The sequence below is a fragment of the Rhinolophus sinicus genome, chromosome 2, assembly GCF_057876585.1.
Source record: "Rhinolophus sinicus isolate RSI-liver-muscle chromosome 2, RSI-T2T, whole genome shotgun sequence".
Classification (NCBI taxonomy): Eukaryota; Metazoa; Chordata; class Mammalia; order Chiroptera; family Rhinolophidae; genus Rhinolophus; species Rhinolophus sinicus.
This window is the reverse complement of record NC_142502.1, coordinates 153182028-153208603: the sequence shown is the minus strand read 5'-3', so window position 1 is coordinate 153208603 and position 26576 is coordinate 153182028. Positions and strand designations below refer to the sequence as shown.

Below are 26576 nucleotides of genomic sequence, written 5' to 3'. Positions count from 1 at the left end.
TGTTCCTTCAGCCTCTTTTATGGCTCTGCCACCCTGACAGCTAGATCCTTGCCATTCAACGAAGCCTTCCCTGAAGCTGCAGGAGATGACAGTCTCCTTCAGAGCTGTCAGAGGCCTTCTGGTTTCAGAGCATGCCATGAGTTGGAAGTTGATTGTACTAGCCTTTAACTGTCCTTTTAAAGTTTGTTTTTAAGACGTACAGTGCAGTTAACAGAATAGCACTCTACCATCCTCACAACTGCCATGCACCGTCAGCAGTCACCACGTGACCGGGGGCCTTCCAGCTGCACTGCATCCCAGGGAAGCACAGGTGAAAGAAAGCCCGAATAACTGCACTGCTGCTGCATGCCAGGGTGACCCCCACTCACCGTGAACAAAGGGATCTTCAGTGCCATCAGCCTGCCGAGTTATCCAGCTCTGGGGCTGCTTCCCTCAGGCTTCTATTCGGCACATTCTCCCCATCAAACCACCCACAGGGTCTCCGCCTGTACGGTTCTCTTAGTTCCTTTGACACGTAAGCTATTTCTTCCTAGAGCACACTTTGCTTGGGTTCCCCGAGAAGGCGGAGCCTGAGCCAGACAACTTGTAGCCCATGTTAAAAGCTCACCACTTGCATGTGGGTTGTGCAGGAGTGGGCATGGGTGCCCACTGGGCGGGAAGCAAGGTGCTGTCAGGTTGTCCCTCGGTGAAGTCCCTCAGGGCCCTGCAGACCTGGAACAAGAGAAGGCAGGACTGAGAAAACATAAACAAGCGCATAAGCGGGTCTGATGCCATGGGCTTTCTAAACTTGGGGGGAAAAAATGGAAAGGCAGCCTAACACCTAATGGTTCCCAGGGCAGCATCACAACCTCTGGGCACTGACAAAACCAGAGCTGGAAAGCCAATGGGACACAGAGAAATCCAAGTGTTCACAGCCATGCAGAAAAGAACCAGTCCTCTTTTGTATACATGGAACAACGAAAAACACAAATGTCTTACCTGCATGTGAAGTATCCCTTTTTATGTGATCATCTACTGTCCCATGATTAGCATTTATCCAGTCCATCAACAAATCTGATATTTGCTGGCATCCCCACAATGATCCTCAGCACTTCCTTTATTCACCTTGACATGGCATTAAGTTCTTAAATAAAATAAGTTGCAGAGTTTGGACAGTGCTATACTTTTCTGTTATATTTGTGGGAAGGTACCCAGAGGCAAATATGATGAAAAACTCGGGGCGGGGGCAGGGAATGTAGTATATAGTCTAACAATGTCGTCATTTCCACCTCAAGGCACTTCTCTAATGTTAGTTATCGCCTAGACCCGCAGTGAGCAAACTACTGCTCCCAAGCCAAATCTTGCCACTACCTATTTGGTAAATAAAGTGTTACAGGAACACCCATGCTCGTTCCTTTAAATATTGTCTGGCAGCTTTCCTCACTGCAACAGCAGAGCTCAGTCGTTGTGACAAGATCATATGGCCAGCAAAGGCTACAATATCTACAAACTAGCCCTTTATAGGAAAAGCATGCGGACCCCTGGCCCAGACTGAAGACCCTACTAAGACAGGTTAGTTAGTATGATTCCTAGGTAGATAGGTAGGTCCCTGGTAAAATAAAGAAAAGACAGCCATATCCTAAAACTTCAAGTTTTGAAATCACTCCTTCACTCCAGGACATAATGTAACAAGGCCTTAAGGTTAATCATAAAATTCATTTGGGCCTGACAAATGGAATAGATCTGATAGATAAGAGGGGGTTACTTTGCTAATTCCTTTAGGATGGGCAGCAGAACAAACCTGAGAGACGAATTTCATTAGAAGGCACCAGCTCCCTTCTTCAAACAAGTTCCCTTCTCCAAACAGCTCCCCTTCCCCAAGCAGACAAGGGAAGGTATAAAAGTAAGAGCTTTTGCCTCAGTCACGGGCACCCCCATTCGGGACCCACTCCCACTCGGGAGTTGCCACCTCTTCTCCTGCCTCTAATAAAATATCCAGTTTTTTAAACTTTTTGCCTCTCCCTGATCCGTGTTTCCATTCTTCGGCTTCACGAGACACGATCCCGGCCCGCACTCAGAAACTGCCGGCAGATCCAACATCACCTGCGTCACTACATGAGCTTTCCCTTACAGGTAGGCGCTCCAGCTTGGCGATAAGCCAAGGCCGGTCGCCAATCCTTCAGCCGAGAATAAGAAACTTCCGTTTCCTAATCACCACGCTTGTGTCAACACACTTGGCTATTTCTTTCCCTTTCTGTCACGATTAATCCAGAAGCTGTTAGCTGCAGAAACAGGAGATTCATGGAGTGAAAACAAACACAAAGGAGATATGGTGGCTTTCCCTTCCTTTCGTCTAAAACACAGTTCTCAGATGCTTCCGTCCAAACTCGCGTTTAAAAAGCTGCTCCACACTCCCAGCCCTGACTAAACTCAGGCCCCACCCAGGCAGTCCCAGGAATTGTGATGATGTAAGGTAGGTGCTTGGGGAGAAAAAGGAATCTCTTTTGAACAGGTTAAGTAAATAACAATTCTCACCAAAGTTAGAACCTATATGTTTGGTACGCTCTGTGAAGTTGGGCCCAATTCTAATGTCTTCCCTCGGTGTCATTAGGTGCTCTGATGGGTAAACCAACTCCTTCAAGGCACCAGGGGCTCATCTCCTTAGTGTTTCCCTAGAACTAGTAAGTAATGTTCCACTATATCCTTATGGGATTCCAACTCAACTTCTCTAAGAAGCAAGATAACCAAAAACATGCCTTTTGGCAAATAACAAAATATAAGGAGATGCAATTCTGCCAGATGAAAAAAAAATCCCAGAATTTCAATTTGTTGATTCATTGATGGGTATAATTAATCTCATAACTTGCTAAACTCTGATGGAAACACAGAAGAATCTGCCATTTTGCATATTCAGCTACATCATGGGCCAGATTGCATCTGCACAAACACAACAGATATAAAAATCCTCAAAACTCACCTGTAGCCCTCAGTGCGGTTCACTTGGATATGGTGATGGCATTCTTCCTGGTTTCTCTGCTTTTCATTTTCTTCCTCTCCAGTCCCACACATATTTCAACCGTGTTGTTTCTAAAACATACACCAGAGAATTGCAGTTCCCCTGATTTAAAATTTTGCAACAGCTCCCTCCTTGTTACCTATGCAGAGAATTCAAGCTCCTTAGCAAATGAGACTCTTCACAATAAGACCCAAACCTAAGACATCAGCCTCATCTCTATTGTTGTAAGCATGGCCTTTGCCCTGGGTGGATGTTATACTGGTTTTTCCTTGGTCCACAGACAAGGTAAATACACATTCCTGGACAGGTCACCATGACACACAGCTAGCTCTCCAACCACAAAGTGGAGGGAAGCCCAATGTTGTAAAACACAAACAAAAATGTTTAAAGCCATTACAAGGTTCATCTCTCAATGAGTCCTCCAAAGCCCCAGTGGCCCAGACCAAGAAAGCAAGCTCAGTATGGTCTTCAAGCTATGACTAGATTACACACACTCCTTCTAGTGACTATCTCCCCCCTGCTATGTCTCGCAGGGCCCTCATTTTCTCACTCTCTTCCCGTTGATTTTCCTTGAGGATATAGTCTGATGGGTCTCGGTCTTGGTCTATCTCCGTCTCTCTCAAGACAGATAGGTAGATAGATAGGTAGATACATATATACGTACATATAGATAGAGCTGTATCTCATTCAGTGAAGCAGCTGAGAGGTCCAGAAGAGCTGCAGGGTATTCGACAACCTTCATTTATTCATTCAACAAACATTTTAAAGCACTGACTATGTGCCAGACCCTGTACCAATGAGCGTATAAAATGAGTATTCACTATTGTATATGCACTATGGATGTGCACAGTGAAGGAACTCACACCCTCAGGAAGCTCACAGTTCTCTGATTAGCAGCTCTTACCTACATTTTCAAAATTAGTGCTATTTTCCCAGTTTCCCTATGAGCCCTGGGAGCTTTGGAACAAAACCCCAAATAGCCAGTGTCTAGGGATCTCCAGATGATCTTGTGGGTACATGGGCTGGTCACTGGACTGTAAACTCCATGAGGGACGTTCCATCATGCCGCAGCAATGAGCACAGAGCCATAGGGCAATTATAATCCATTCTAAAAGAATATTGTCCAAGTTTCTGCCACAAATGCTATCCTGCCCTTTATATCTCAGGAAAAAATGCAGCAAGGTCCATGCACCTATTACGCAAAGTCGCTCCTCATTTCAGAGTTTGAGAAAATGGGGCGTATCACTGGAATTCATAAGGAGAAAACAAACACTGACTTTCCCTACGTGTGGTGGTCATCTCTCTTATCCTATAAATAAGTGCAATGGCCTACAATCTTAGCTCCCCCGCTGGCATTCTTCCTTCACCAACTAACTGCAAACCCTGCCACTAACCCTGCTTTCTAAATGTCTTTTGGGTCATGTGTTCCCCCCACCCTGAAGCCTTCAGAGCCCCCCACTGCCCTGATCCCAGATGCCTCACTCCAGCAGTCAAGGCCTCCATAACCTGGCCCCAAACTTATATCCCCGGTACGAACCTCCTAGGCATCTCAAACTGGTACCCCCACTGTTACCTACCAAGCCATGTCCATTCCCATCATGATCCTTTTAAGATGCCCTCTCCTTTTCTCACCATTCATCCAAATTCCCTAAATCACTCCAAAGCTACCCAAAGTACGTGGCTCAGGGGCCTTCTCTATACACTTCTGCCAACACAAAGTGGTCTCTTCATCCCGGGAGCATTAGCTTGATCCTTGTGCCACTCATTACAGACTATCCTGCTGGTCAGCTTCTCGTGTGTCTGTCTTATCTCCTAAGTAAATTGCAAGCTCCTTTTGAACACAGGAACCATGTCGTATTATCACGTACATGCTTAGCATCTACCATGATGCCCTGTTACCATCCTTTAGAAAAGGGGAAGACCTGTATTTCTCAAAGAAAGAAAACTGAAATATCCAGTCTGTCCCTACTGAAGAAAAATAGAGGCAGTGGACGCAGGGTCCACACAGAGCTTCCTTGGGCAACCCTGCTGGAGACTCCTGACCCAACACAATCAGAGGACAAAATCCCAAGTGCCAAGTTCCTCCTAATGGTCCACATGGCAAAGAGCCTGAGCTTTGGGAAGACTCCTTCACTCTAGACTCTCTACACTCCATGGAGTCAGGTCTCTTCCTCATGTGTATGTAAGAGAGGAGATGCAGGTTAAAACAAGCATACTGAAATAAGTGCGTACACAAGTACATTTCCCTCCGCGTAAAGAGGCACAGCTCCTACCCCACCCCATACTCTTTTACTGGAATCTCCACAGCACTTGAATCTCAGCATAGGACAGCTCTATAAGATCTTTTCCTTTGATAAAAACAAAAAAAATTAACCTTCACACATCAACTAAAAATTTCCCAAAGCCTAGAACCTGACTATGCCTAAACTCCATGAATTATTCGTGCTGCTTCAAGTGAGAGAAATCAGATTTAATTAGATTCGGAGGGGGCAAAATTAAATGGAAAATATCCTCATTTGTCTACTGAGCTGTTTTAAGAACAGGTTATCTTGGGCTTTCTACAGAACTGTATGTACTGAGAAACAAAAGATAGTTCACTGGATTGGCACAAAGGAAATAAATATAAAACCAGAGAGTCTTTCTCAGACCCACATGGAGCCTGTTTCTATTAAACCCAGGCGAGAATGACACCGATACCAAAACATGCAAACCCTAATAAATTAGCTGTACCCAATTATTAAGAAGGCAGCCTTAGGTCATAAAAACGATTTTGTGAAATTGATCTTAAATGAAAAATGTGTAATTACACTTAAAGCAGTTACAGGCTGCTAGTCAATGAAAAATTTATATTTCCTGTGGAGTTGTACCACTTTCTGTGCATATAAAATTAGTTGGACACATAGAACTTACATTACAATCGGAAGTGGTTCAAGAGACAGAAACATTTTTCAATATACTTTTCTAAATGATCCCACAATCTGGCCAGCTATGCACCCAATGTGCATGTTTAATTTTATTGCTTCCAGCCAAAAGCCTCGTGTTCAGAATTCTAAGCAAGAACTATACAATACTTTTTAAAACCATAAGTGCATTTTTTTCTACATATGCCTATGGTTATTCTTTCTTTAAGATCTGAAAAACTTAGTTTTTTAGTAAAAGCAAAAATAACTTAGGGGGAAAGGATGCATATGCATGAAAAGTCATGGGATTCACCATCCACATCCCATCCATCGCCAACTTCTGTAGGTTCTATCTCCACATTTATCTCAAAACCATACACTCCTTTCCCTGCTGACAGCCTGGCTCAAGCCACCACGGTACCAACTTCTGACAGACCTTTTTCCTTCTGCTCTCGCCCCTTCCAATTCATTTTTCCCACAATAGGCTGAGAGATCCTTTGGAAACTGTAATCAGAGTATATCACTGCTCTGCCTCAGACTTTTCAAAGGCTTCTCATCACCCTTAAAATAAAACTCAAACGCTTCTTGTGGCCTACTCGGCCTGGCTTGATCTGGCCTCTGGCCCCCAGACCAATTTCGTCTCTTTCCATTTCTGCCCTCCTGAAAAGTGGACCCCACATGGTATCCTTTCCATTCTTGAAGCTCTTCTACTTCTAGCACCAAAGCACTTACTATTTCTTTCCCCTGCAAGGCTCTGTGCCTGACTCACGATATCTCAGTCCCCTGCTTATTTCCTGTAGGATAACCATTTTATTAATTTGTTTACTCTTTGTGGTTTGTTTTAGCTTTCAGTGAACACAAAAATATTAAGTAAATGAAATAACATATTTAAGAAATTGTAAATTCATGAAACACTTGTATAAATAAGCAAATAGCTTAAGGGAAGTTCAGATATAAGCGTACAATTGTCTGCCAAAATAAAACTAGCAACTTTCGGGGCTGCAATTTCTACTTTTTAATTGCACTAAAAATTACAATGTGTTAGCTGTTTTTTGTTTGTTTATCTGCTTAAAGACACTACTAAAATAAGAAGTCATACTACTAAAAAAGAAAGTCATGCTACTAATAAACACATGCAAATTTTAGACCTCTTTTTTTACGAGCATTTCAAAATGTAAATTTACACATAAATTTCACCAAAGACGGCCATTTAAAGAGCTGATCTGTCTTATCTTTTGATCGTTTGGTAGTACTACTTATATGACTTGCCTGTAATAGTCCCAATAGGTAAATATTAAGCATTATTCCCAACACTAAAGGTTGGAATCAAGTAGTTTATCCACAACACCCACCAACTAATCATACATAGGTTTGCAAAACTTAGAAATTGAGGAAATGCAAAGAAGTCTAAAACAGAGTTGCACCCATAATGGATCCTCCAACCCATTCTTGATACAAAACAAAGATGGGAAGAGTATGGATAAGGAAAGAGGAGGGACTCAAAACAAGGAGAGGTCGTCATGGAGACAATGAGGTCAGGGAAGCTGTGAGCTGTGCTTTGCAGAATGGGAAGGCCTCAGATACAAGAGGAGAGCGGGGAAAGTCCCAAAGAGGGGAAGCGAGGTGACCACAGGTGCCAAACACATGTGGATAGCAGTGAGTAGCTTGGTCCAACTAGAGCACAGTTAAAACTGGAGAGAAATAGGAAATCAAGAGTAGCTCAAGAGTATTTGTGAGTGAAAAGTCATATTTAGCTGGCAGCAGCTTACCATGTTTGGGCTCTATAATATTGAAGAGCTACAGTTTTGGGCAAAAATAATACATTATTGGGAGATGATAAATGCTTCTGTGCTGAGGAACTGGGCATGTGAGGACCTGTATTACACAGTGGAAGAGTATCTCTTAGAACTCAGAATAAACACATACCTTTTTAACCTTCAAATCAACTACAGTACACCAGTGTACACTCTTTGTAAGAATCTTTAATTTGGGGAAATAAGAATTTTAGAAACCTGGCATGAAGCTTCGTTCAGAATGAAGAAAAGAAGTGGCCGAGAGAAAACGGTGAAATCACATTGTAAAATAATGACCAAATATGACTGAGTTCTAAAATAAACATGCATACCTGTATGCTTCGTCATTTATCTAACACTTCATTGTTCAATGTAATTTAATAGTGATTAAGTCTTCAAAAAACGCTTTATCAAATAAGAATGAGGAATTAGGTGACATGTCCGAGGTTACAAAAACAATGTAAACAAGTAGTGAGGACAAGAACTTTCTGAATTCCTGCACGTTGCTTCAGTCTCTGGACCATTTTAAAAACAGTAGCTAAGATCAGTGGGAGTTGTTCCATTTGCAGCTTAGAGACAAGTTTCTGGTGGTGTAACCATTCAAAAACCTTCTGAGGTAAAGATAAAGAATGGGAACATTCACAAGGATAGGAATCTAAACCACCTGTCAGGTGTAGGCCCTGGGGTAGACTTGTACCTGTTCCATACTTTATACCCATCCTATTAGTATTTTGTAACCACAAGAAATGTGGCCTTGCTAGATTATTGGTAATATGTCCCCTTAAGATGCCAAGACTTCAAAAGTTTAATGTTATCTCTTGAGGAATGTAACCAATGATCTCAAACATACTAATTGGTTGTCATGGGAAACCGTATTCAACGTGGTTTCTATGAATGGCATAGAAAATTCCTTCCTTTCTTTGCTAGTTAGGAAGAGACTCAAATCTCTATGTCTCACTCGTTTTCCTTTATGACTGGTTGAATTAAATAAATCAGTGGCTCAAATGCATCATTTAAAAATAACGGCATATAAAATATTTTATTTTTGTCAGTACACACACACACACACACACACACACACACACAACCAGGAATCAGAGAAGAGTGTAGCAGCACAGAGTATCTGTGAGCTCAGGCTGCTATAACAAAATACATAGTTTGGGTGGCTGAAACAACATTTATTTCTCATAGTTCTGTAAGCTAGAAAGTTCAAGACCAAGGTTCCATCAGATTCAATCAAACCTTGGTGAGGGCTTTCTCCCTAGCCTTCCTGCTGTATCCTCACATGGGGGAGAGAAAGAGGGCTGTAGTTTCTTCTTTTTCTTATAAGGGTACTAATCCCGGGGGGTGGGGGGTGAGGGGGACACTCTCATGTCATTATCTAAACCTAATTATCACCCAAGGGCTCAACCTCACTTTGGGGATTAGGACTTCAACATATGAATTGGGGCAGGGGGCACAAATATTCAGTCCATACCAGCAAGCTAACCTCTGATAAATCACTTGTATTCTTTCAGTTCAATCTCAGATTGTCCAGCAGCTTCCCAGGAAAGACAGTACAAGATCAGCTTCAGTAGGAGGCATCCTTCCCCCACGGCCAGCAGGTCTCTCCTGAAGGCCAGAGCAGGGCAATTTGCCTATGCACACCTAGCTTGTGCCACAGTAGGAAGACCCTGTCCCCTCCCCACAGAGGACAGACAGAGCAGTGGGGTTGACCAGGTACTACATGATGCACACTATTTGAGCAGAGACAAAAGAGCATTCATTCAGTATGAACCAGACAACTATGTTCCCACACAAGCTAATAGGCCCAACAGACTGGGTGGGCTCCTTAGCTCTGGGTAAGGAAGTGTTCTAAGCCCAAAGCCAGTTCTTATGCAACCAAGTGGTGCTAAAAGGCTACCTGCATGAGACGGCCTCTCCCAACACCCAAGTTTGTCTACCTGGTACCCTATTTACCTGCAGAGCAGATGCACCCATGTATAACACACGTTACTTTTACAAAGAGATTTCCCTGGGGAAAACATTCAAGTACTTTCAACATACTTATATTTTAACATACTTTAAAGTGCTTTCACAAGGAAGAAACACTTTATGGAAATACAGTATATTTTATAAGAGTACTAACTTTGGGGGGGACAGGGTTTAAAATAGCCAATAGAAATTTATTGGCATCAGTGAATACTAGTACATGATTAGAAATGTACTAGAAAAATGTTTAAATTGAAGTTTTTAGACTATCCCAGAGGGTCTTAATCAGCTGTGTGGCCTGGAAGGAGGTCACTTTTGCTGAGAGTACAGACTGGACGTGAAAATTTTTTCTTTTGCTGCAGTATTTGTGTAAGACAGGGGAACTGGACACAGGATAATTTTTTTCTATATTGGGAGGTAGGTGGGGGATAAGAAAACGGCTCTTAGGCAAATATGAAACACTCAATTGAATGAGGAAACTGCTCCCCTTCCCTTTTCCTGACAGGGCCATGGGAGGACAATAGAAGCTTGGATAAAGCACCCAAAGAAAGGGAACCTATCAACTCCCAGGACCTCTTTTCTTTGTTTCTTTGGTCTACATTCACCTCTCATTCATCCAGGTGGAGGGAGAGAAACGAGCAGAGGGGTGTGTGCTGCTGGAGATCAAATGCCATTTTCTGGCTTCTGTTCATGAATCCAGCAGGAATCAGACTGCAGCTTTGGTGTGAAGCACAACAGCTGCGCATTGTTTTTCCTATTACTAGTTTATAGGGAGCTATGAGGTGAACTTCCTAAGACCCACAGCGAGTGAGCAGTGGAGGTGGCACTACAACCTGGGGCCCCTCTGACTGCAAAGTCCGGGCTTGCTGAGTGGGCAGGAAAGAGCAAGCCCCAAAAAGCTTCCACCGCCCTCCCCTTATCTTGGGTTCCCACACTTTTCAACATGTCACATTCTACATAAAACATTTAATGACCAAGGCTCCAGAACACTCGTGCACCCTGCTAATTTCCAAAATGGTTATGAACCTGAGAAATGAATGGTGCACTTTAGTCTCGGTACATAATTCCATCTTCGCCTCTACACGACTAAGTGAAAATGTTTGCTTCATGTGGACCAGAATAAGATTACATCTTGCCAACAAATGAATTTGCAGCTTTTCCCTTCCTTCTTGCAGTTGTCCTTCCTTCAGGCTATCCAGTTCCCCATACAGGCACTTCCTCCTGCCATCCTCACACTTCAGCTCTTTACACCTGCTTGCTTAGGTCCTTGTCTTATTTCTTTAGCACATTGAAACTCTTGGTAAACAGTTACTACTCTCCTGGCCCTTGAAAGGGCCTACCATGAACCTTGTTAGCAAGGCCAAGACTTTATATATATTGCTTATACAGGGGGTGCCAAAAAAAGGTATATACATGACTTGTATTCATCTTTTGTTATCGGCATATATTGAATATTACAATTTTAATACAGTTTTTTTCCTTTCTTAAAATGTGTATCCATTTTTTTGGCACCCTCTGTATTCAAGGCATTTGTATTGAATACAAGGATTCTACACAGGTTGTTTTTTCCCCCCAATTGTGTGGGATCATATGCTTTCCACCCCCAAATAAAGTTAAACTTCAGATAAATTCAGCAGTCTGTTAACTGCAATTCCGTTACCAGGTACTTTCACTTCCTAACCTATCCATTACCATATGTACTATAAATCCACTTAAACTGAGTAAATGCTCCTACATTCCAATGTATATACAGCCTCATTTGATCTTCCCTTAGGTTATGCAAGCTCACAATATGCCTCCTGAATCATTCAAGATTAAAGCATATTCCGTATTGTGTAATTTATTGTCTAACTAATAAAACAACAGCCCTAAATGGTTAATTTGAGCTTTGTCCATTAGGTATTAATATATTTGGTATATATAGGGTATATTGAAAAATTAAATTACAAAACTAAATATAAAAAATTAAGTGTGACTTTAGAATTAAGCATAGTCTAATTAATTTCATAAAATATACCTCATATAATATACACTAACCCAGTGTTGGAATAAACAGAACATTTCTCTCCTAACTATACCCAATAATAATTCATGGTACTACACAGTCAGTTTTTAAATAGTATCAGGCAAGTAGATGAACAGTAAATACAAGTATATAGTTATTACATTATTGACTATAATCCCTATGCTTTACTTTACATCCCCAGAACTATTTTTTGATATCCCTCTCAACCACCTCCACCCTCATTACCTTCAATATTACCTTGAATTCACTGTCATCTTTTCAGGTGAGTGGAGGCCAAATGGACTAAGGTCTGGGCCAGGTGGAAGAACCCAAGACCCTGGGCATGGAGGGGTCTATCACTTACCCATAGGCTACAACGATAGGCAGCATCTTGAAAAGGAGCCAAACCAAAACCCAGGCGGACCATCCAGCTGAGTCATCATCGGGGAGTAGGGATGGAGACCAAGTATCTGAGTGCAAGCAAACAGAATCAAATGAGATCCACTGGGGAGGGAGACATCTGGAAAAACCTCCGGCTTTTCAGAAGGCTGCTGCTGTGCCTTTCTTTTTACAGGGTGCCAGTAGCTTTAACTATGGAGAGAGCCAAGAAAGTTACCAACCTGACAAGTGTACTTTCCTCTCACAAAACGGAAGGAAAAGAGGGAGGGATGATTTGTTCTACTTCTGTGAGAATTAATCCAAAAATGTATATGGAACCACAAAAGACCCTAAATAGCCCAAAGCAATCTTGAGAAAGGAAAACAAAGTGGGAGGTATCACGCTCCCTGACTTCAAACTATACCACAAAGCCATAAGCATCAAAACAGCATGGTAATGGCACAAAGCAAACACATAGATCAAAGGAACAGAATAGAGACCCCAGATACACCCACACTTATATGGTCAACTAATCTATGACAAAGGAGGCTAGAGTATATAATGGGATAAAGATAGTCTCTTCAATAAATGGTGGGAAAATTGGACAGCTACATGCAAAAAACAGTGAAACTAAACCACTTTCTTACACCATATACAAAAATAAACTCAAAATGGGTTAACGATTTAAATGTAAGACTTGAAACCACAAAACTCCTAGAAGAAAACCTAGGCAATAAATTCTTTGACATTGGTTTTAGCAATATCTTTTTGGCTATTTCTCCTAGGGCAAAGGAAACAAAAGCAAAAATAAACAAATGGGATTACATCAAACTAAGAAGTTTTGCACTGTGAAGGAAATTACAAACAAAATGAAAAACAACCTACTGAATGGAAGAAGATATTTGCAAATGGTATTTCCAATAAAGGGTTAATATCCAAAATATATAAAGAACTCATACAACTCAACACCAAAAACACAAACAATCCAATCTAAAAATGGACAAAGGACCTAGACACTTCTCCAAAGAAGACATACAGATGACCAACAGACACATGAAAAGATGCTCAACATCACTAATCATCAGGGAAATGCAAGTCAAAACCACAATGATATACCACCTCACTTCAGTCAGAAAGACTGTCATCAATAAATCAAGTGCTGGTGAGGATATGAAGAAAAGGGAAGCCTCATGCACTTGTTGGTGGAATCGTAAATTGGTGCAGCCACTGTGGAAAACAGTATTGAGGTTCTTCAAAAAATTAAAAATAGAACTACCATATAACCCAGCAATTCCACTCTGGTATTCACTGGAAGATATCAAAAACACTAATTCAAAAAGGTATATACATCCCTATGTTCATTGCAGGATTATTTACAATACCCAAGATATGAGAGCCACCTAGGTGTCTGTCAATAGATGAATAAATAAAGAAAATGTGGTACATATGTACAAAGGAATATTACTTAGCCATAAAAGAAAACAAAATCTTGCCATTTGCAACAACGTGGATGGACCTGGAGGATATTATGCTAAGTAAAATAAGTTAGACAGAGAAAGACAAATATCATATGATTTCACTTACATGTGGAATCTAAAAAACAAAACAAATGAATAAAACAAGAACAAACTTAAAAATACAGAGAACAAACTGATGGTTACCAGAGAGGAGTGGGTGGGGATAGGTGGAAAAAGGGGAGGGGATTAAGAAGTACAACCTTCTAGTATAAAATAAGTCATGGGACTATAATGTACAGCATGAGGAATATAGTCAATAATATCATAATAACTATGTATAGTGATAGATGATTACTAGACTTACGATGGTGATCACTGCGTAAGACATGTAAGTGTCTAATCACTACATGGCACAGCTGAAACTAATATAATATTGTATGTCAACTATAATTGAAAAATAGATTTTTTAAAAAGGGAGGGAGGGCAAAATTTGAGATACAATACTTTTTTGCTTCTATGTATTTAGTGATTGATGAATAATGAATTATGAATAATGAATAAATCATATACTTTTGCATAGTTTCGTTGCCAAAAATAATAAACACGATCATAGTTCTTTTGCCAGGTTTTCCTGAAGTAAGTGGCAAGTGGAATTTCAGACACTGTTCACATATGAGCCTTTTGATGGACACCTTGGGAAGAAACAAGTGTGAGATAATGAATGAAAGTGATATGGACCCATGGGCAATTCCTATTATGGAAATGTCCTCTGCTGGTGGGAAGGGAAGACAGGGACCAGCAATGCTCTATGAGCTGTTTAAATTAGGGCCTTCTAATTAGGACCTTCAGGTTTATGAGCTAAGAATGGTTATTTAGATGCCAAAGATTGCCACTGACAACCTCGTACACGAGGCTGCACTGGCACCTTCGACAGAGCTCAGTTACTTCATATACAAGAGCAGGGACTCAGGATTCCCAGCACTTGGTATAGCCACATTATCCTTCCTAATAAACTTAGGCATTTCTTCAGCTTCCAAATCATTTCCTCTAAGCCAGAGGGAGAAAAGTTATTGAGAAGGGAGATGTTCCCGCCATTTCTTTTGTATAGTGTGCAGTGATTTGGGCTTATTGCTTAAGTCATTAATTCCCCATCATTTTCCAATGAGACTTACATTTCATTAAAGGTAATAATAGTTGACAATCCCTTATGCCCAGAATTATTATTGCTATATTTTGCCATGGAGTATAAAAATAAAATATACACACTGCCATAGATCACCGACTCAAAGCAACCTGCTTAAGAATTTCATTATCCAATGGACTATTCTGAAGGGCTCTGTATTTCCCTTCTTGGGCATTCTAATATGCTCTAAGTGTCCAGAAGAGGAGAATTAACGTTATTCCAAAGGTCATCTCCATTACTATTATTTGAAATAAACAGAGTGCTGGTGTAATTGGCACTCTTAAAACTCCTCCAAATCAGAGGGGAGAAAACATCTTTTCTCTGAGACCCTGCTTGACTGTGTTAGATAGAGCAGCCAACTGAGGACCTCATACTAGCAAAGCATAAATTAATATTTTAGGATATTTGAAGCCCGGAGGGAAGAAACTGCTTACTGTTTGATCTTGGGCAAGCTACTTACATTCTCTAAACCTAGTTTCCAATTTTTAAAATAGTACGAATAATAATACCTACCTCAAAGCATTTCCCCCAATATCTGGTATATAGTTTAAGGCTTAATAAACACTCTTGCTATTATTGTTTTATTATTATTTCTTATGAAAATGCAGTATTACATGAGATTAAAAAGATAAGTTAAGGACAGTTCTTACTGAATCTTAAATACCATACTAAGGACTCTGGTTTCAGAAGGCAAGGAAGGAATCAGAAAAGATTTTAATAATAGGAATGACATAATCATATCTGAGTTTTGGCAAGAAAACAGAATCAAACCCTGATAGAGATAAATATACATATGCATATGGAAATAGATATAGATTAAAATTATTTAATTTCCATTTGTCCATTTCTCAAAATGGCGTAAAACTACTAGTGTATTTCCTTTTTGGGTATAATCAACTCTTTATCTTAAATAGTACAAAATGTCTATATGCCAACTTACTCTTTTCTGGTGATATAATGCAATGGCTCAAATAGGCAGAGGCTTTACCAGTCAGTCTTCTAATCAATACTCTCCTGTAACAAGCATTAGCACAGTATTATTTTTAATAGTCAAGTGGTTTTCAGCCTCATTATATTTGCACGTCATTTTGGCTAGGCCAGTTATCTTATGACACCTAGATGAATAGGGGGAAAAGAAAGAAATCACCGATTTGAAATAAGTTTTTAAAATGTTAATTTTAAATGTAATTTAAATAAGTTTTTAAAATGTTAATTTTAACTGTTTTTGAAAAGGGAAACCTTCAACATTTTTAACCTATCGAATTGGCAAAGATTTCTAAAAAGATAATGACCAGTGTAGGAGAGAATACAAAAAATAAGCAAACACATAAACTTTGGTAGTAGTATGAACTTGACACCCCCTTTGTAGAGGGTAATTTACCAATAAGTATAAAGTTTTACATGCATAACCTTTGGTTCAATAATCCTACTTTTTTGTCCTCAGTAGAATTTGTCCTCAGTAGTTAATAATAAATAGGTACATAGATGTAGCTACCAACATGCCAATCTCAGCATTTATTATACTAAACATGTGGAACTATCTGAATATCTTTCTAGAAATAATAGGATAAACCAAACTATGACACAGTGACCAAATCCAACCTACCACCTTTTTTCATCCAACCTGTGAGCTAAGAATAGTTTTGACATTTTTACATGATTGAAATACATCAAAAAAATATGTTACGACACACAAGAATACATGAAATTCAAGTTTCAGTGTCCATAAATAAAGTTTTATTAGAACACAGCCACAACCACTCATTGACATATTATCAGTGAGTGCTTTTGCACTGTAACAGCAGAACTGGGTTGTTGGCAACAACTATATAGCCCCCAGTCCTCATAAAATGTTTACTATCTTTCTTTTTGCATAAAAAGTTTCCCAGCCTCAGGGTTTAACACAAACAAACAAACAGAAAAACAGATTAATCGTAGCATAAATTTATGGTGCCATTTAAAGTGGTATATAAAATTATTTACTAGCTTACAAGAATGCCTAAGGAATTAAATGAGATAAGTCATACAAGAATATACCAAGTTATGGCCATTTTTGTTAATTTTAATAATACACAAAATAGAGAAAGAGACTGGGAGAATATGTACTGAAATATTAATGGTTTTTATCTCTGGGTAGTAAGATTGCAAGATTTTTTAAAAAAACTTATTCATACTGCTTACATTTTCTAAAAGAATGTATCTTTTCATATTAATAAAATAACGTGGTGGCAGACAGACTCTAAAATAGCCCCCAGTTGTTCTCACCTCCTGGTGATCACACCTGCGTAATTCCTTCCCTTTTAGTGTGGATATGACCTGTGACTTGTTTCTCAACAATAGAAGATGGCCAAGGTTGCCCCTGTCATGATTAAGTTACATAACAGTGACTTTGGTCTTGCTAGTAGACTCTCTCTATTGCCCTCTTCTCTTGCACACTTTGATGAAGCACGCAGCTATGTTAGGGAGACCCATGTGGCAAGAAACTGAGGGTGGCCTCTGGCCAACAGCCAGCAAAAAACTGAGGCCCTTGGTCCAACAGATTGCAAGGAGGTGAGAACAATCTTGCCAACAACCACATGAGCTTGGAAGCAGAGCCGTTTCTAGTCATGCTATTAAATTGAGACCCTAACCCTTGCTGACACCTTGATAGCAAACTCATGAGAGACTCTGAAGCAAAGGACCCAGCTAATCCATGACTAGATTCCAGACCCACTGAAATGGTGAGATAATAAATGTGTATTGTTTTAAGGCACTAAATTTATGGTAATTTGTTTATGCAACAATAGATAGCTAATTCAAATATTAGTTATTTATATTGAATAATATATAAAGAAGAAAATGGCAACTTTTGGTTAGCTAAGCAATTTCTTTTCTTTTCCTTTTTTTTTTTTTTTTTGGATGGTGCATATGACATTAGAAAAATGAATAAATTAATGAGTCAGCAAAATTCTGCCCTGTGGATAAAATTAAGGTGTCAGCCAGCAAGTGTGTGGCTGCCCCAGGCCCTGGAAAGACATTCTGACTACTCAAATCACCTAGATGATATGCTGTTATCTAGGATTGACAAGAAATGGTTATTTGACTTGCAAGTGCTCTCTGGAGGTCTGCACCCACCTCCTTCTTTCCAAACTCCTCCAAAGCCAACCTATTTGAACAATATGCAAAGAAAAGCTATCACCATAAATAACTGCTCTGAAATTGCAGCCACAACCAATATCTAAATCTTCCCAAAGCTCATAACACATAAAAAGAATAATGTAAGCATGCCCTCTTAAACATTTTTACTAAAAGCAAGTTATTCATTTTCACCTTGATCAACAGGATAATTACATGTGTAAATCTCCCATTCTGCCCCCAAAGTTGTCTTTAAATAAATTTCATGCAATTTTTATGTCCAATAAGCCATTACATTTTTATTACTAAAGCAGTAATAGCAGTTTATTAGATTTTTTAAATGCCCTATTGATCACTGAAGGTCTTTGTTCTTCCTCAAGTAGCTCTTAAATGACAAAAGTCATTGTCCATCATCATTACTAGGTATTAGTCACAGGTCATAAATATCCCCTATTTCTTGCAGTGGGTCTTTGGGGGATTAAAATAGAACATAATGACTAAACTGCCCTTTGAACCAGTTAAAAGCATTTTATTTAGATTCATAAGTATTCTGGAGAGATAGTCAACGGATTGTTAAGACCAGTATTATTTGTATTTTTTTGCCAACAGGAACAAGAAAGCTTGATTCTGATATTGTATTGCCTACCAAATTGCATCACTGATACTGAATGGGCAAAAATTCCTTCCGCTGAGGTTTCCCCTTCTCAGTCTGAATCAATCACACTTAAAATATTTATGGTTACTCTTGCTATGGTAAAACTCTCTCACGCCCATTTCCCCCAGAGAGAAATCTCAATTTTAAAGGACTCCTCAGTAATTTGGAGTTTGTAATGCAAATTATTTTAGGAGCTTTTGCAGATGAAGAACTAATGACTGTGAGAATGAAAGCTCAAATTGCCTGCAAGGATCAATAATAATCTCAAGTGGAGTTGTTCTAAAGAAAATCATGAGAAAAAGAACATATTGTATTCCTTTGGCTCACTAGTCTTGACATCTATGAAGTCCTTTGGAACCTGATGGATGTCTCCATTCTTTATTTTTGTCTGGCTTTTGCCCTGCATAGGCCTCTCTGAACACCAGTCATAACCTGAAGATCATAAAAGTATTCCTTTTCTCAAATCTCCCGATAATTTATTCATTCAACTCCTATCACATTGTATTTTGTTCCATAGTCTTTGTGTATGCATCTCTCTTTCCTCGTAAGTAAGGCTATCTATCTTTTTTTACAAACATCATAGCCCTTGTACAAAGTAGGCCCTTTAAAATGTTGGAAAGATCTATAAATGTTTTAAAAGATATTAAGAGACACATTAACTGACTGTGATATATGGATAGTAATAGGATCCTGGTTCAAACAAATAAGTTGTTTAAAAAATTATGAGAAAATGAGGGAAAGTTGAACACTGATTGGATATTTGACAATTACTAAGGTGTGATAAAGACATTGTGTTTCCGTTGTTTACAAAGAGCATTTGTGTATATAAGAAGGGAAGAAATGGTATGAAGTTGAATTTTAAAAGTGTAGTCTTGAATTTAAAATATTAATATGAAGTGATTATATACTTCTTTCTTAGTGGTTAACTGAACAATTGTCAAACCACTAGAGATGAAAACCCCTAATGTCGAGATTATTGTGTGTGTGTGTGTGTGTATAATATGTAATATAGTCTATATAATACCATTTCTAAAAAAATAAAAGGAGCTCTTTGGGAAAATGGCTGATTCCAGGCCTGAGGAAGGAAATATACAAGATCAACCTGGAATCTGTTATTACCAGAAAACAAAAAAAGCTATCAAAGACTATTAAATGCTAGCTAAAGACAGGACAATCTGAATATCATTAAGGTTAATTACTAAAATGGGTTAGAACACACACAGAAATCTGTTATTATTAATACTAAAACAGGTATTGATCATTCACAAAGGATATTAGAGAATCAATTCATTATCCGAAAGAATCAAGCATTTTACTATTTTTCCTATTCGTATTAGACAAAGTTAACTAAGGGACGTTCACATTTTCAAAGTACTACAGCTATTAAATAAAACTGTAAGGAACTAATAGATGTAGCTAATGAACATCAATGGCTGCTAACATCAGTAGGGGAGATGAAGTACCCACTACCTATGAAGCAGCATGTAAGAAAAAACAGTATCAAACAGGAATCTGATCACGCCTTTTTATGTCGGGCTGGTTTCATGGGTATCATCTGTACAATCACACAAGAGCTCTGTGCTCAGAAGGGCCCCATGTTTGGTTTAATTCTCTGCTGTCCCCATCTTGAAATTTCAACAGGGGTCCCCAATTTTTATTGTGCATGGGGCCCTACAAACTTTGTAGCCAGTGCTTGTCTGACTATCAATTTACAGGACATAAAAATGTGGTGGCTTAAAAAGATGTCTACCAATTCCTTGATACACCTCCCTTCAAAAGGTGGAGCTTAATTTCTCTCTCCTTGGGGATAGCCTGTACTTTGGGATTCGCTTCTAATAGAATGTATTGGAAATGATGGTGCTTTCCAAGAATACATTATAAAAGGCATTGGAGCATCCACCTTGTTCTATCTCTAAGATCACTTGCTGACATGAGGAGACTCAAGCAGCTGTACAGAGAGGGCCGCGTGATGAGGAACGGAGGCCTCCAGGAGACTGCCATGTGAGTGATCCATCCTGGAGTGGATCCTTTAGCCCCAGTCAAGCTTTCAGATCACTGCAGTTCCTGCTTACAGTCTGAATGCAACCTCATGACAGACCCTAAGCCATAACCACTCAGCTAAGCCACTTCTGAATTCCTGACCAACAGAAATTGTGGGCAGTAAATTGTTATTTTAAGCTGCTAGGTTTTCAGGCAAACAGAAGTTTTATTACACAGGAATATATAACTAACACAAGAGAAAACAGGGAACGTGTTAAATGACAGCATGGGGATACAAGCAGCACAATCCAGATTGTGGAAACGCTATAGGAAAACAATCTTAGTATCTTCAACCAAAAGATTTCAAAGAAAAAAAATCACGTCACAGTGATAATTTTGGATCTGGATTTAAGCAAACCATTTAAGAAACTACAGTGCAATTAAGAACATGTAAATACTGACTGGATATTTGAATTTTTAAAGGACATGTAAAGATGGCATTATAGTTATATTTTTAAAAGGGAGTCGTTGACTTCTAGATACACACTAAAATATTTACAGATGGTATGCCTGTAATTTGCTTCAAAATGGCTATGGGAGGGAGGAAATTGGTGGGAAAAAGGAAATAAGTTGGGTGATGGGAACATGGAAGTTTATTATACAATTCTCTATTTTTTCTATAATAAAGATTTCTTTTTAAAGCCTGCACTTATGTCAATACACATAAATGTATATGTATTGTCACAACACTGTGACATTGAAAAGTAACTTTAAGAAAACCAATTACAAGGAAGACGAAGACCATAAGAATTTGAGTGTGTTACTGTTTAAAACAGTAAATAACTTTTAAGTATGAAAGACAAAACCCACACTACAGCATTACTAATATGTCTACTTACGGAACTACTCTGGCTTTGAATTGGTATCTTTGACACATATTATTTGATGCAATATTCCATAATAACCTCACAAGTATTATACCTTTTTAATTGTTTGATTCAAATCAGTCATATTTAGTCACCAGATGGACTTTCTTCTTCACCGACTCCATTACGTTAGAAAAAGTGTAAATTAGCACCTTATAATGACTCATGATAGACTGTTATCATACACATAGGAGAGCACTGAAGAGGTTATGCTAACCATTGGATGGTAAAAGAGACATAAACAGATGCTATTCACAAGTCTCATTGCGCCAATGGCAATTACCACCTGTTCTGCTTCATCTATTAGTGCTATGCATGAAAAAGAAGCCAAGAGACAGAAAAATCATGCAGACACTCATCTTTACAGCAATAATGATATTTTAAATTCCTTCATTAAAAATGCATACCACGCATAGTTATACTAGAGTAATGCAAAGGATATGCAATTGCATGACTACCCTGGGCTGAGACCAGACGACTAACACAGGTTTGCGAAGATCTCATCTCCATTCTCTCCTTTCCTAAAGGGAGGGGCTTGTTTGCTTCATGCAGATGTCCTGGCATGGGGGGGGGGGGGGGAGTGGATTAACCCAGAGTCCCTCATTATTTCTCATTCTTACCGATTCAGAATTTGTGATAACTTGTGGCTTGAGCTTTGCTACAGGTATCATTAACATAATTTAAAAAAGGCTTGATCAGGCTACAAAACTATAAAGGTGGTTTGATTTTAACTATGAAAAAAATATACTTCTCAAACTTGTAAACATTTTTTAAAAACCCGAGATATTAAATTATTCAGTATGTAGGTTAATATTAATACTGGATGATAGGATTATCACTCCAGCTCCCTTCCTCCTTTTCCTGAATTTTAAAATATTTTTTCCTTTAAAATGAGACACTTAAAATGTGCTATTATTGTTACTGTTATACGAAAAAATTTTAAAGATTTTTATTAGCATAGGGACAGGTTAATAAATGTCCTTTATTTAAAGTTTAAATGTTTTAGTCACTAAAGCAAATGAAGATATGTACTTAAAAACCTGTGCCCAAAAGTATATGTTTCAAAGTGTATATTTCCATAAAAATTATAATTCATACTGGCCTCCTCTCAGTATAGTTGTTGCAAATAAGGCAATATATTTTTCTACCAGTGTGTGACAAAAATATCATACTAAGCATAATCAGTTCCTTACCTCATTAAAACCACAGGTTTTGATTGACTCCAACAAAAAAAGTTTACTTACTGCAAGGTATTGTTTTAATAACCATGTGTCATTTAATAGCAATAATAATAAATACAGATGAGTATAAACAGACTAATTTACCTCAAAGGGAAAAACAATGAAAGAAAGCCAAACAAAAAAATATCAACAGTTACACACAGGAATATTACATTTTCCTTAAATGTTTTGTTAAAAAACAAGAAAGGATAAAGAGAAAAAAAAAACCAAGTGTGTTTGTAAAACGGTCATGATAGTCTCTAAGCCCTCAAAACATGGGCCAAATTTACCTGAAGTCATAAACACTGCCTTCTCTAGAGAGAATGTGTTAAGTATAAACTCAGAGCGCCAACAATAGAAGACTGCTCTGCTTTCCTGATGTAGGTACACCCTCTCAACTATCTTTCAGGGACTATCGCAGGTCAGACAGAGCCACGAGTAATGGAATCTCTTGGTTTGGGCTCTCATCTACACATTAGTCTTAATACCTCAGTTGTGTGACTGGCTGCGTGGGATGAGAGAGAAGGAAGGAGGCAAGTGCTCTAGCACAGGAAATTCAGGGGAGTTCATAGTACACGAGATGCTATTACGCTCCCAGCTCACAGGAAAAGCTGTAGCGATCCCTTTGGCTTAGAGATTCTTTTGAGTACTTGGAAGCAGCTAGTGGGCTGAGCTTCCACTTGCTTTATATAGAGAATGAACTCATGAAATTAGAAGAAGGCAAAGCGTACTCTTACTGGTTATTGCCCCAAATTGTTAGATCTAAAACACTTGATCATAAAACTGCAAATGGCAACATTACTAGCAACTTCCCTGGTCCTTCAATCTTTTTCACCATTTAAAATCTTTCCACAGTAGACTAGACACCTGCTGTCAATAGTTGTACCAAGAGTTAGTTCCTCTTCAAAGAAATATTTCTATGACTATTCAAGAAATATAATTAGGGGTTTATATTTCTGAGACTACCGTGTTTCCCCCAAAATAAGACCCAGTCTTGTATTAATTTTTGCTCCAAAAGACACATTAGGGCTTATGTTCAGGGGATGTCATCCTGAAAAATCATGCTAGGGCTTATTTTCCAGTTAGGTCTTATTTTCAGGGAAACACACTACAGACGAATATAAAAATGAAAGGCAAACTTTTAGATGAATTTTCTCAACCTCTTTCTATATCCCATGCTGATGGAACTATTAAGTCCACTGTTCCAGAGAAGACATATATTTACATTCTTATTAGTTATTATTTATAACTTTTGGAGGACCAACAAAATTATAGAATTTTAGGGAGTAACCAGTCAAAAATATTCAAATGTCTGGAAACTACCTGACACGATACTTGAGGATCCGTAAAACATCACAATTTTCACACACGTTTACAAATGGACTTAGGTGGGAAGAACAGATTTAAAGTGACAGATATCGACTGGTTGTGTGATATAAATATGACACTTAGGCTGCCTATCAAAGATTATCACTTTCTTAGTTGATCTCTGGGAACTACAGCCACCAGAAAAGCTGTGTATCAAGACGCTTGGTACTTGGCAAAAGAGGGAGGGAAATTTAAAGAACCAAGAAACAATGTTCATTCAGGTTACCACTATTACATCAAATTTTCACAGAAAGACATCCCATAACAGGGAGGATCAGGAGGAAATATACTTGAAAGATACTATCGGATCAAAGAAGGGTGAGCTCTGGGCAATTATTATTATAGCTGATTTATGTCCTGCTCTAGTAATACGTACCACTATTAGAGGATTATTGTATGGGTTCTTCTTTAGACACACTGTAACTTTTAACAGAAACACCATGGCACACGTAGGGTGGGGCTTAAGGTTTACACCAACTAGACGTTAACATTTTGATCAGAAGCTGTAACTATAACTCATCTCACTGAGTCCTTGGTATAGGTCATAAAAATCATAAATATTTTATTGTGAAATAGTCTGAAAGAAAGATACATTATATACAGTAAGTAAAATGATTTCTTTTAAATACAAGGGCTTTTAAATGTTTCTGAAATATTTTCAGATTTTTAAGAACAAGAGCTCAATGATAAGTTATGGATAACTGAACATTTGTGACATATTTGAACATGAACAAAAACACATGAAAAGAGTCACCCTCACACGTAAACATTCTACATATATCTGGCCCTAACAAAAAATTGGTTGTGTTAAAAATCAGAGACTTAGGATTTAGAAAAATAAAGATTAGGACAACATTGAAAAAAATACATCGTACATACATTCTTGAAATTTTTTAGTAAGTATCACAATTTCCACCTGGTTTTCCTTATTACCCTCATTGCTGCCTGTATACCCACATTCAAACTTTATCTCCACCCCACAGGCAGCAACTACCACTCTAATCTGCGCAGAGTTCAGTTCATCAGCCTCCATCCTCTGGTCCTCTGCACCTCAATAACACCTCCATCATTTGATCTGCCTTCATCATTTGCTTTTATCAAACAGCAAAGGCCTATCAGACATGGACCTGGCTGACCCACTCCCATCTATTTTAAGCCACAGGAACCCAACAGGACAGAAGACTTGCCCTCCTTTGGACCCCATCTCTAGTTGTCTATGAGTTTCATAACCTTTCCCTCAAGCCTGGTCCCCACAGCCTCTTATCATATAGCTCATGTGATCCAGGATTTAGTCCTCTGTGACTCTAGATTCAGATCGAGCAACTGTAAAATCAATGAGGCGGTGTCTCGTGAACCTAGGACTCTAAGGTCTAAAAATTTCATGGACTATTTGGTAACTTTTCTAGATAATAAAAAGGAAAAACACTACAATATTAATAGAACTGGCAATCATTGCTTTATAAGATCAAATCTGCCCTCTGATTTGGAGGCTGAATGGAGCTTGAATGTTTTTATTTGATACTAAGTGACTCAGGAATACATACCTTTCTTTTGTTAAAGATGGTACTACAGAAACGCCCCTCACAGTCTCCTGGTTAGTATTCTAAATGAGGCAGTGTTCATTTATCTCAATACCAACCTAGCTTTTTTTCACCTGAGCGTATCTTTGAGGTTAGGTTTGTTCCTGCCTTTGCAGAAATGGAGTCTTTTATAGCCAAAGAGAGTATCAAGGAACTGGAAAAAAACACAAACAAAACAGCAGCAAAATAACTCATTTTCTATATTCTTTGTAAAAAAATTCTCCCCTGAGTTTACTTGTGAAAAGCCAACAAATATCAATTCTTAATAAAAGTGACTGAATTAAGAGATGAGAATGGAATATAAAATACTTTTATAAACATACAGAGATATTCAAGATCAAATAAAATAACAGCTTCAACCCCACTGTGTGTGTACTTCCAGTGAAGTTTCATGCACTCCATTCTAAGCGCCTAGCCTAGGAAAACACAGGTGGAAATATGCCCTGTTTAGCACTACAAGCAGCACCACAGTTCATTCCCAGAAGAAAGCAGACATGGTTAGGTAAATGAATACTGCCACATCAAATGTACTGGTGATGAAACTGCAAGAAAGGAACCTAGGTGAGGTTTACAATATTTCTTTTTACCCAGTTATAAACATTTGCATCAAACTACTGCCTCTCCAAAAACCTAACCAACCATTGAAACAAAAATTATCATTTCTGACAATAAAATCATGAAGACTGTAGTCCATGGCTCTTTGTCTTGGTGGTTTTCAGAGTAAGACGTGAGCTGTGTTAAGGAGCTTCGCTGATATCTCCATCTTGAATTACTGCCAGATCTGGAACGTCATTCATCCTCAGAACGTCTGCATAGAGCAAGTAATTATGTAGGCTTCTGGGAAGTGGCAACTGACAGATAAAACTGTCAGATCTTAGGTGTTGTGGTTTTAGACTGGATCGAATTTCCAAACGACAAAGGTGGGTCAGCGATGGAACAGCAGCTGAAGAAACAAGCCAAAAAAGAAAGTGAAAATGTTTTAACATTAAGGTAAATGCCGTTTTTCTCCCCATCTCTGTGTAGTAAAAGAGGTATGTTACTTAGACTTTTT

At 38.7% G+C, this 26576-nt stretch overlaps 1 protein-coding gene and 1 long non-coding RNA gene across 4 annotated transcripts in view; both read right to left on the bottom strand.

Annotated features, from left to right (window-relative positions):
* Window positions 1-295: 295 nt before the first annotated feature.
* Window positions 296-12135, bottom strand: LOC141571830 (uncharacterized). The gene is made up of 3 exons (XR_016019830.1): window positions 12029-12135; window positions 2957-3066; window positions 296-2261 (listed from the first exon to the last, which is right to left on the bottom strand). It is a non-coding gene; the product is annotated as an uncharacterized LOC141571830 (long non-coding RNA).
* Window positions 12136-22610: 10475 nt separating this feature from the next.
* ASB3 (ankyrin repeat and SOCS box containing 3) overlaps window positions 22611-26576 on the bottom strand; it is a 92339-nt gene continuing 88373 nt past the window's right edge. The window contains exon 10 of one of the 3 annotated variants that reach the window (XM_019719439.3): window positions 22611-26468. In XM_019719439.3, the coding sequence (XP_019574998.2) occupies window positions 26263-26468 (206 nt within the window). In that variant the 3' untranslated portion in view covers window positions 22611-26262. The remainder of the gene's footprint in view (window positions 26469-26576) is intronic. The other 2 variants (XM_019719447.3, XM_074331985.2) reach the window with 2 other exon arrangements.